Source organism: Rhineura floridana, chromosome 8, assembly GCF_030035675.1.
Source record: "Rhineura floridana isolate rRhiFlo1 chromosome 8, rRhiFlo1.hap2, whole genome shotgun sequence".
NCBI classification, from domain to species: domain Eukaryota; kingdom Metazoa; phylum Chordata; class Lepidosauria; order Squamata; family Rhineuridae; genus Rhineura; species Rhineura floridana.
In genome coordinates this window covers 108,883,115-108,895,380 of record NC_084487.1, presented here as the reverse complement: position 1 = coordinate 108,895,380, position 12,266 = coordinate 108,883,115, and the positions used below count along the sequence as shown (strand labels likewise).

At 39.7% G+C, this 12,266-nt stretch overlaps 1 protein-coding gene across 1 annotated transcript in view; it reads right to left on the bottom strand.

Annotated features, from left to right (window-relative positions):
- LAMB1 (laminin subunit beta 1) overlaps positions 1 to 12,266 on the bottom strand; it is an 87,942-nt gene that overhangs the window by 63,331 nt on the left and 12,345 nt on the right. Inside the window, exons 4-6 of the mRNA XM_061640349.1 lie at positions 11,121 to 11,256; positions 2,312 to 2,385; positions 48 to 236 (exon numbers count right to left, since the gene is read on the bottom strand). Of these exons, the coding sequence (XP_061496333.1) occupies positions 48 to 236; positions 2,312 to 2,385; positions 11,121 to 11,256 (399 nt within the window). The remainder of the gene's footprint in view (positions 1 to 47; positions 237 to 2,311; positions 2,386 to 11,120; positions 11,257 to 12,266) is intronic.

Genomic DNA, 12,266 nt, shown 5'->3' with positions numbered 1-12,266 from the left:
GATACTATACTACCTCACAAATAAGGCAAATCAATTATACCACCAACCTCTCCCTCAGTTGAAGGTTCAATGTCCGAATACCGGGAATCACAAATGATGTCATCTACTTTCTTCATTGGCCCAATGGAAACACCTGGGAATGAAGTGTCACACTCATAGGCAAAGTATCGATATACTTGCCAAGTTTTCCCAAAATCTGAGGATCTTTCGATCAGCATTGCATATGGGCGAAACGTCTAAGAATGAAGAACAGGAATAGATTTTAATGGATCCTAAGCTGCAAATTATTTGGATCACTGTTCATCTGCTATTTGAAATAATTTTCTAATATCAGTAACAATTTCCTGAAAGGTTATTTTATTTTCCTTGTCTCTCCTTCTACTGCTGCTTCTTCTTACAATTATTACACTTAGACCTCAATTTGGACTATGCATGTCAGTCTACATAAAATGTTTGAAACAACAATAAGCCTCTTGTAATTGCAGGTGCTCAAACAGGTCGACATGCCTATGGGCCCAGGAGCATGTTAATAATGATATTCATTCAGTCGTCCAGGCTGCACCAGAATAACGCACAGCTGTGCCAACAAAATCTCCAGACTGTATAAGGATGGTGTTGCTTGATGGATGGGGTACTCATGAAGTCCCAGAGAGGGAGAATGTATCAGCAAAAATAAGGATGCATAACAATTTATTTTGCCACATGTAAATCAGTACTAGAGAAAAAAGCATCAGCCAGACTAACATAATAAGGACCATAGCTCACTAGTAGAGCAATACTTTGCACACACAGGTTTTAATCTTTTCAAATAGCAGGTAGCGGGGCTGAGAAACATGTCTTCCTAATACCTTACAGAGCCATTTGGTCTAGACCTGAGGTCCCCAAAGTGGTGCCCATTGCTCTCAAATACCTCCATGTCTCCCACCAAGGCCTTCTCCCCCTCCAAATTGTTTTTAGTGATGCTTTTGGCTTTGGGGGATGTTTAGATAAGGGTGGTTGCCTTTTTTGTCATTGGTTTATTGGTTCTGGAGTGTGCTTTGCCTCTTGGAGGGGGAGCTATGAGCAACACCAATTTTTCTTCTATTAAATTGGTATATTGGGGCGCTTGTAAGAGTTTCTTAGACTTCCAAATGTGTCCCTTGGCCCAAAATATCAGTGGACCCCTGGTTTATACAGACCAGTGACCTGAACCAACATAAGACAGTTTTGTATATTCATAAAAAGGCACCTATATTGAAGTTTTGATAACTGACAAATACAGTTAAATGTAAGAGATTGATGAACTGATTACAGCAGATAAGAGGCAGGCAGTCAATTAATTAAATGTTTTTACTCTACAACAACCATTGTGCTTCTTAAGTATAGGCATTGATTATTATCTCTTTTTAAAAAAAAAACTTGCTCACTTAGTGCAAAATTACATGTCCAAATTAGTTTCACTTAAGCTACGTATTAACTTCTAACAAATGGAATCCCAGCAGATATTTTCTGAATGCAAATCTCAGGAGAGCCCAACTTGTGCACCTCTCCAATAAAATGTGTTTAAAACCATATGGGTACATCTTTTCTGCCAAGACATCTGTTCAGAAGGAAACAAAAGCACTTTGTATACAGATGTTCTTTTTTCCTGTAGATGATTTTAGCTGCCAAATTTGAAAGAATTCTAAAGTCAATATTTCCGTTGTCTTAAAGAATCACATTGGCTTTTGATGCAAATATAAAGAGTAGAACAGAGAAAATGGAAATGGACTGCCTTCAATTAGGTGGAAAAATAAACAGAAATTTAGTGATTGGTACCATCAAAAATAGGCTAGCTACATATTACTGCTGCAAAGGGCATGTATGAAGAAACAACACTAACAGTGCAATCCAATACAAGTTTACACAGAAGTAAGCTCCATTGGGTTCAATGGGACTTGCTCCCAGGTAAGTGTGTATGGGATTGCAGCCTAAGGCTGCAATCCTAACCATGACTATTCAGTAGTAAGTTGTATTAAATTCAATGGCGTTTACTCCCAGTTAAGATTGCAGCCTTAATCTTTGTCTGTTTTATGAGTGTTTGGGATTTATTCAAAGCAGACTTATCTAGGAATGTAGAAGAAGGCAATTAACCTGTATCTTTAAACTGATATGGTTTATTTTTCTTCTTGCATTCCAGTTTTAATAGCTTTTAAAGATCTCCTCATCAGAACCTGGGATGTTATATGTCTTTTTCTCAAACAGCTAGTTAAACCTCTAACTGCCATCCATGACCAGTACCAGATTACATAGTGCTCATTTGTGATTTGAGAGAATGTTATGGATTCTTTACCTTGAAGGTCATAATGAGATGAGTGAAATGGAATTCAGCTTCCAAATCCAACTGGATGGTTACATTTTCTACTCCTACAGGACAGAGAGGAAAAAGAGAGGAAGTTGCACAGTAAACAAGAACATTTGTCAGGGGTGTAATTTCATCACTTTTTTTTTCATGAGGGAATCAGTCCAGTAAAACAAATAAGAAGCTTTTTTTTTTGTTTTTTGGCTCCAGCATTATTAAAGCGCATCATGTAGATTAACATTCTAACAAAATATTAACCAGCTAGTTGCTGTAGAAATTAAACAGCACAGGGTTGAAAGAAAGAAAAGTAGGGATAAAGTCTACATCAACTTGACTTCTGAATAAAAGTGTTTAGAAAACCATCATGCTTTACATTTTTCCCCCAGAACCCCCACAGAATGTCATGTTTGCTTTTCTTACATCACTTCAGAACCATTTTTTCCATAGTAGTTCTACTATGATATACCATGCTTGCATTACACAGAATTCTCAGCTTAGTATATGAGAAAGCAGCAATAATATCAACTATGGCATATCAAAATGCATTGCTGTGACCACATGTCATGTATTGAACACTGATAGTAATAGCAGGATAAGAAGGGTAAACCTTTATACAACTGATAACGTTGAAGTACCTCGAATACCATCCCTCTTGTTATCACTGCTCAGAAGTAGATCAGACCTCAGCATTCAATATTTATGTAATCAAAACTGCCACTGCTGGTACTACTGTCCCACAAAGATAATTATTCACTTGTGCTGTTTCTTGGTAATTAGATCTTCTTTCTCTAGTCCTCCTTCCTCTAAATCATCATACCAAACATTCTAGAACCAAATAGAATTATTCATACTAATAATGGTTTTCCATTCATGTCAACATTCCTTGATGGCTTTACTATTGGCAATACTATAAAGCCCTTATATAACAACACATTTTAAATGACTTACAGTATTGAGCTCCTGCTGGGAGGAAGGACGGGATATAAATCAAATAATAAATAAATAAATATTGTAAATCATGTTGGCCCATTTGTGACACCTTAAAAATGGGCCAACAAAGATATATTTACTGCTCCTCCCTCTTCCTCATCCCCTTTGTCTGTGCTCATCTCATTCTTGAATAGATGGCCCTACATAAGAATGATCTTGTTGGTTACGGCTGACATCCATCGAGTCTAGCATTCTGTTTGCAACACTAAACTGTCATAGGCAGAGCATGGAAAAAGCCTGTTGTTTGCCTCTCATTCAGCTATCATAGCCAATAGTCAATGAATTAACACTGCTTCCAGCTGGTAAATTAGTTGTGTACATATTTATTACAGGAGTGTCACAATGGCTGTCAAAAAATATCATTAATATTAAACCTTTGATATGGAGAAGCTTTAAGGACAGAAACTGTTGTACTGCTCCTTTACCCAATGGCAAGGGCAACAAAAATCTCTTTTATTTTACTGAAAGTAGGTGTGAGGCTTGGGATATCCAAGGCCTTTGGAAGAGTCAACAGAAAATCTATAAATGAAACTGAAAATGTCAATACTCCCACTCCTATACCTTAGCCAGAAGTCCTCTGTATTCCTCAGATAAATGCCAATGTAATGTGTTTGTTGGATAATGGCAATATCCAGAGATAGAACTATATTAGCATTCTATTTTTCAGTTTTATTCAGCTTACTATATCCAGTAGAAGATACTGGCATTTATAATTGTGATTAAGTCATTATGTGGGAAATGTTAAGTTTATCTTGCTGTAACTTACAGGCAATTCTGTGATCAGTTGCAAAAGTCTTACAATTCTATTTTAAGCACAATTACTTGCAAGTATGTTATTGATTTCAGTGCAACTTACTTACAAGTAAGTGCTCTTTGGATCACATCCTTGGGTTACAAAAAACATTAAACAAATTAAGTAAATTGAGCTCTCTGTCTCCAGAATTTTCCATTTGGCATTCTAAATAACTGTCATGTAATTTTATTGGCAGCAGCAATGCAGAAATGTTTCAGCATAAAAGTTCACACAAGTATCCCTCTGAAATAAATAACACATGGCTCTTCCTGCCTTTTTTTTTTTTTTTTTGCATTAGACGAGTCTCCAGTCAGGGCATTTATAATGATTCATATTTCAATTAAAATTATCGCTGTTTAAAATTTTGAGAACAGTGTTCTTTCCTTTCCTTTCCTGTTTTGTTTTGTCTCCTGTACTTAAAAGGATTCACTGGCTTGAACATTTTATGGCAGTAGGACATCAAACCTTTGCCACTGGCTGAGAAAAAAAACTTTAAACTTCATAGAATCATAGAATAGTAGAGTTTTAAGAGGCCTATAAGGTCACTGAGTCCAATCCCCTGCTTAATGCAGGAATCCATATTAAAATCATACCTGACTGGTGGCTGTCCAGTTGCCACCTGAAGGCCTCCAATATTGGAGAGCCAACCACCTCCCGAGGTAGTTGATTCCATTGTCGTACCACTCTAACAGCTAGGTTTTCCTGATGTTCAGTTGAAATCTGGCTTCGTGTAAGTTGAGCCCATTATTCTGTGTCCTGCACTCTGGGATGATCAAGAAGAGATCCTGGCCCTCCTCTGTGTGACAATCTTTCAAGTACTTGAAGAGTGCTATCATATCTCCCCTCAGTCTTCTCAAGGCTAAACATACCCAGTGCTTTCAGTCTCTCATAGGGCTTTGTTTCCAGTTCCCTGATAATACTTTTTGCCCTCCTCTGAACCTGTTCCAGTTTGTCTGCATCCTTCTTAAAGTGTGGTGTCCAGAACTGGATGCAGTACCCAGGATGAGGCCTAACCAATGCCAAAAAGAGAAGAACTAGTACTTCATATGATTTGGAAACTATACTTCTGTTAGGGCATTTGCCTTTTTTGCAGCCACACTGTACTGTTGGCTCATATTCAGCTTGTGATCAACAACAATTCCAAGATCGTTCTTGCATCTAGGATTGCTGAGCTAAGTATCCCCCATTTTGTAACTGTGCATTTGGTTTCTTTTTCCTAGGTGTAGAACTTTGCACTTATCCCTGTTAAATTTCATTTTGTTGTTTTCACCCCAATGCTCCAGCCTATCAAGATCACTTTGAATTTTGTTTCTGTCCTCTAGGGTATTAGCTATCCCTCCCAATTTTGTATCATCTGCAAATCTGATAAGCATTCCTCACCTCCTCATCCAAGTCATTAATAAAAATGTTGAAGAGCACTGGGCCCGGGACCTAGCCCTACAGTACTTTGCTCATTACCTCCCCCAACTTTGAGAAGAAACCAGTTATAAGCACTCTTTGAGTATGATTCTGTAGCCAAGAATGGATCCACCTGATAGTTGTTCCATCCAGCCCACATTTAGCTAGCTTGCTAATCAGAAGATCATGAGGCACTTTGTCAAAAACTTTCCTGAGGTCGGAGATACATTATGCCCACAGCATTCTCACAGTCTACCAGGGAGTTTATCCAATCTTAGGTAATTTATTTATTTATTTAATTAAGCTTATATACCGCCCGACTAGCAACAGCTCTCTGGGCGGTGAACATTAAAAATACAATAAGAAATAACACAATATAGTATAACAAAGTATATAACAACTGTCCAAAAAACTGTACAGTCTAAAATCAGATTATAATAGTTTAAAATTAAAATGAATTAAAATGCCTCAGAGAAGAGAAAGGTTTTAACTTGGCGCCGAAAAGATGATAGTGTCAGCGCCAAGCGCACCTCCTCGGGGAAACTATTCCATAGTTCGGGGGCCACCACTGAGAAGGCCCTAGATCTTCTCACCACCCTCCGGGCTTCCCTATGGGTCGGAACCCGGAGGAGGGCCTTCATAGTAGACCGTAGTGTAGGGGCCGGTTCATATCGGGAGAGGCGTTCCGACAGATATCGTGGTCCCGCGCCGTATAAGGCTTTATAGGTGAGTACCAACACTTTGAATCTGGCCCGGAAGCATATTGGAAACCAGTGCAGGTGAGCCAGCACAGGTGTTATATGCTCAGACCGCTTGGTTCTTGTTAGCAGTCTGGCCGCCGCATTTTGCACTAGCTGTAGCTTCCAAACCGTCTTCAAAGGTAGCCCTACGTAAAGCGCATTGCAGTAGTCCAGACGCGAGGTTACCATAGCATGTACCACTTAGGCTTAGTAAGCTGTAGGAAGCAGCCTCTGCTGACATGTTGTACAACTGCATCGTGAGAGAAATGGGAGACCAACTAGCCAAATCAAGTCTTCCTTCTCACCACTACTATTAAGTGGATACATCCACCACCACCATCCTGGCCTGCCTCCACTGAACAGCCCTTTAACATTTTGGGACCAAAAGGCAATGTAGGACCATCTCCAAGACCAGCTCATGCAATCCATCAGGGCTGTGGAGTCGGAGTCATGGAGTTGGAAGAAATTTTGGGTGGAGTCAGAGTCGATAGAAATGTACCGACTCCGACTTCAAAATAAATTTTGATTGACAATTTTTTTTTAATATAAATTCACAATGTCAAAGAAGCTTCCCACGAAGTCAGCTGTATTTGAGCATTTCACCATAACTCAGGATGGAAAACATTTTGTGTGTCAGTGTATGACACAGGACCCAGATGAAGACAAATGCTGTGATGCCAAGATCAATGCATATTCAGGCAGCGATAAAAATGCTCCTATGAGAGCTTCCAATTTAAAAAGAGTCGGAAGCAATTTTGGATGGAGTCAGAGTCGGACAGTAGAAAGAGGAGTCGGAGTCAAAGGTTTGGCGTACCGACTCCACAGCCCTGCAATCCATCTTATTGTATATCACAAGCAAATAACAACCGCATCAAGCAAAGAACAACCAACCCTTAGCTGGGTTTAAAACCAGTAGTGTGGTGGTAGGATTCACAATGTCCTGTTGAAACAATGTCCAATCTGACGACAGAGCAAAATGGTCTCAACCTCTTGGAGAGTCCCACTGGTACCTAAAGGTCTTTTTGCGGGTGGTTGAGGAATGAATGCTTGGTTGCTGACAAGCCTTTGTGTCTCTGCTTGTAGCATAGGGCCTCAGGTTACCTCAGCTACCTGGTTATTTGCGCACTAAAAGCTTGCAGACATAAATATGATTTCAGGCTTCTGAGAATCACTGAAGTATTTACATGGGTGGAATCTTTTGAATGAATGAAGAACTTAAACCTCTACTCTTACCAAGTTTCAGAAGTCACAATCACAGACTAAGCAGTTTGGTCTATCTTGGTTGACCCATTACATTCTGCAATAATTCTTCTCCCCACTCTTCACCTTCATCCCCAACCCTATTTCTGGAGTGGCAGAACAGAGGAAGAAGACTCTCTACTGCTTCCCTCCCCAATCTCTCAAGAGGTGGGGCACAGGGAACGGAGATCTCTTTCCTTCCCACTTCATTCTCCCACTCCATTCTCCACCACATTTTTTAACAGTTTGTTACTAGCAGGTCAGGCTATCTGCTACACACAAACCTTTATCTATGTAAATATTTATATGCTGCTTCCTAACCACTTCCCCAACAGTTCACAAACCAAATAAATACACTAACAATAAAATCAAATAAAAAGAAACAACACACTTAAACCCTCTGTTGACAGATTAGGTCAAATGCCTCTCCCTCCTGATAGCACTGGAAAAAAATAATAAAACCTATGTGTCCGTCTTTCACAACTTCATGTTCTGGGTAGTCGTCAAGTATGACGACATGTGCATTGTTATGTGGTGTTTTAGTTCCCCACCTTAATTTAATGAAAAAAATGTGTTTTTACAGCTTTGGGGGCTTTTATATGCCTTCAAGTTGATTACGACTTAAGGCGACCCTATTAATCAGCAACCTCCAATAGCATCTGTCATAAACCACCCTGTTCAGATCTTGTAAGTTCAGGTCTGTGGCTTCCTTTATGGAATCAATCCATCTCTTGTTTGGTCTTCCTCTTTTTCTGCTCCCTTCTGTTTTCCCCAGCATTATTGTCTTTTCTAGTGAATCATGTCTTCTCATTATATGTCCAAAGTATGATAACATCAGTTTCATCATTTTAGCTTCTAATGATAGTTCTGGTTTATTTTGTTCTATGACCCAATTATTTGTCTTTTTCGCGGTCCATGGTATGTGCAAAGCTCCCCTACAACACCACATTTCAAATGAGTTGATTTTTCTCTTATCTGTTTTTTCCACTGTCCAACTTTCACATCCATACATAGAGATCGGGAATGCCATGGTCTGAATGATCCTGACTTTGGTGTTCAGTGATACATCTTTGCATTTGAGGACTTTTTCTAGTTCTCTCATAGCTGCCTTCCCCAGTCCTAGTCTTCTTCTGATTTCTTGACTATTGTCTCCATTTTGGTTAATGACTGTGCCGAGGTATTGATAATCCTTGACAAGTTGAATGTCCTCATTGTCAACTTTGAAGGACTGCCTTCAATTCGATTCCAACTTATGGAGACCTTTTCATGGTAAGCAGTATTCAGAGGGGGTTTATCATTGCCTCCCTCTGAGGCTGAGAGGCAGTGACTGGTCCAAGTTCACCCAGTGCCTTCATGGCTGTGTGGGGATTCGAACCCTGGTCTCCCACTACAGTTACATAAATCTTCTGTTGTTATTACTTTAGTCTTCTTGACGTTCAGCTGTAGCCCTGCTTTTGTGCTTTCCTCTTTAACTTTCATCAGCATTCATTTCAGATCATTACTGGTTTCTGCTAATGGTGTGGTATCATCTGCATATCTTAAATTATTGATATTTCTCCCTCCAATTTTCACACCTCCAATCCTGCTTTCTATATGATATGTTCTGCATATAGATTAAACAAATAGGGTGATAAAATACACCCATCTCACACCCTTTCTGATGGGGAACTAATCAGTTTTTCCATATTCTGTCCTTTTACAGTAGCCTCTTGTCCAGAGTATAGGTTGCGCATCAGGACAATCAGATGCTGTGGCACCCCCATTTCTTTTAATGCATTCCATAGTTTTTCATGATCTAGACAGTCAAAGGCTTTGCTGTAATCTATAAAGCATAGGGTGATTTCCTTCTCAAATTCCTTGGTCCATTCCTTTATCCAACGTATGTTTGCAATATGATCTCTGGTACCTCTTTCCTTTCTGAATCCAATTTGGACATCTGGCATTTCTTGCTCCATATATGGTAAGAGCCTTTGTTGTAGAATCTTGAGCATTACTTTACTTGCATGGGATATTAAGGCAATAGTTCGATAACTACTGCATTCTCTGGGATCCCCTTTCCTTGGAATTGGGATGTATAGGGAACGCTTCCAGTCTGTGGGCCATTGTTTAGTTTTCCATATTTCTTGACAATTTTTTTTCAAACTTTGGACAGATTCAATCTCAGTAGCTTGTAGCAACTCTATTGGTATGCCATCTGTTCCTGATGATTTGTTTCTTCCAAGTATTTTAAGAGCAGCTTTCACCTCACATTCTAAAATTTCTGGTTCTTCATCATACTGTTCCTCCATGAATGAATTTGTCATCCTTGCATCTCTTTTATAGAGTTCTTCAGTATATTGCTTCCATCTTCCTTTTATTTTATCTCAAAGAATAATTACCAACAGACTCTGAGGATCCAACAGCAGCCTGATTGTATGACACAGTAAGCCAAACTATGGCTTCTAGGACCATGAAAATGTGCAAGTTCCTAGAGAGGAGCTTGCAGTCACTTTGATCCTTTTATTTAGTTATTAAATTTATAACCCACTCTTCCTCCCAGAAGGACCCCAGGGAAGCAAACAAAAACACTAAAAGCAAACTAAAGCATCTTAAAAACAAAAGACTTTAAAACATATAAAACAAAACACCTTTACAAACATATTAAAACAAAACATCTTTTAAAAAACAGCTTTAAAAACATCTTAAAAAGCAATTCCAACACAGATGCAGACTGGGAATAGGTCTCTTCTTAAAAGGCTTGTTGAAAGAGGAAGGTCTTTGGTAGGGACCAAAAAGATAACAGAGATGATGCCTGTCTAATATTTAAGGGGAGGGAATTCCAAAGTGTCAGTGCTCCTGCCCCATGCTAAGCTAAATCAAGGCTTGGCTTGGCATGTCATACAAACCCCGGGCTTGTGGTTAATCTCTCTTCTCACTAACTACAAGCTATAGCCATTCTAGTTTGGCTTACCATGTCATGTTAAGCAACACCTAAAGCAGTGGTTCCCAAACTTTTTTCCCCACAGAGCACCTGAAAATTACTGAGAGTCTTGGCAGACCACTTAATGACTTTTCTGCCTGCTGTAACAATCGTAATGTGCTGTGCTAGAGACTATATGTTTACAGACACACTGCGGACCATCTGAATGAAGCTTGCAGACCATAGTCTGGGAAACTCTGATCTAAAGCGCATCTGAACAGAATATAGTTTTGACAATTTTCCTGAAAGATAGCAGGAAAGGAACCAAACAAGCATCCTGAGGGAGGGAGTTCCAGAGCACCACTATCGACAACAGGGAATGTTGTAACAGTACTAGGATTATTCCTAATGAAATAATCATATGCATCACAATATGTGAACATCTTTTTTTTAAAAAAAACCCTAGATAACTTGAAGTATTATTTTCTCCAACAACAGCATTTTGAGACTTTGCCTGAAAAAAATCTCAACTTCAATTAAAGGATCTAGTTTTACGCGCGCGCGCGCACACACACACACACACACACACACACACACACACAAACTGTTCAAAAGACATGAAGCAGAAGCAGTAATTACAAGGCAGACAGCTATATAGATAATTATGAGTACACAGGAATGTTCAAGATCAATTGAGACCAATTATGTGTTTGAGCAATTCCTCCCACATAAATAGCATACCGTTTTCTGACTGCCACCACAACTTAAGACGGTTTGGAGCAAAGGTAGTGACCACATTTTCAATACGATGGCTGTCAGGATTGAGTGTCTCATGGAATGGGTCCCTTGAATTGCAGATGAAACACTTTTTATCCTCCTGAAATAAACAAGACAAATCAGACAAAAAAATCCACAAACTGCACAGTCGTGTTGCACTTATCCTTACAGCCAGCAGCATCACATGAAAGGGGGGCAGCACTGACAGGAATAGGGCGGAGTAAGGATGAGGTGCCACAACTGCCAACAGAGAGTTCCCCTGTCCTTGCCTCATCACATCCCCATGAATGCACCATTACTGGCACTGGGAGTGTGTCGCTGTTGCTCTTCTTTGCTGCTTACAGCCCTAGGAAACATCAGTCATACTGGGATCAAGAGAACACACAGATCTTTTCAGTGATCATGCAGCAACTCTGAGGAGTGGTTTCAACAATGCTTTCCCCATAGATACAGGCTTGTAGTCCCTATTCCCTTGCTGAGGTCTGTTGTAACTGCTCCAGCTTTTCACACCATTAGCTGCATCCGCATGGCAACAATATCCTGTAGTTACACAATCCCAGGTATGCCTGTGCTTTGACAGGTATATGAGGTCATATCAGTGAAATGACAGATTTCTGTGGATGACACACCAATAATAGACTTCTATTAATAAAGCATCTGAGAAACCACATAATTTTAAACATTCACTTTTGTTGTTAAACAAACCTTATTCATCATAACAGCCACACTCAGATGATCACTGCATAAACCAAGGACGGCTACAAAGTTAGCCAATTCTTGAGGACCAACATTTCCCTCCTCTACTTGCTATTTATCCTGGTCAAATTTTAGACTGTACACTCCTTGATGCAGGGACTTGTCCTCGTGTACTCTGTAAAGTGGGGGATGTCATGACACTCACAAAGGCCCTCATTGGCACCTCAGCCAGGGGCCCCAGCTTTTGCGCTTTTTCTGGTTAGAAAATAAAGTAAGTCTCTAGCCCTGATAGAAGAAATTTATTAAACAAAATGTGCTAAGTTATTTCTGTGAAATGAACCAGCCTTTCTCCTCAAGCCTGTCCATGTTTTTAGCTGATTGAGTGCAGTTGTTATAGGATAGCAGCCTAAGCTT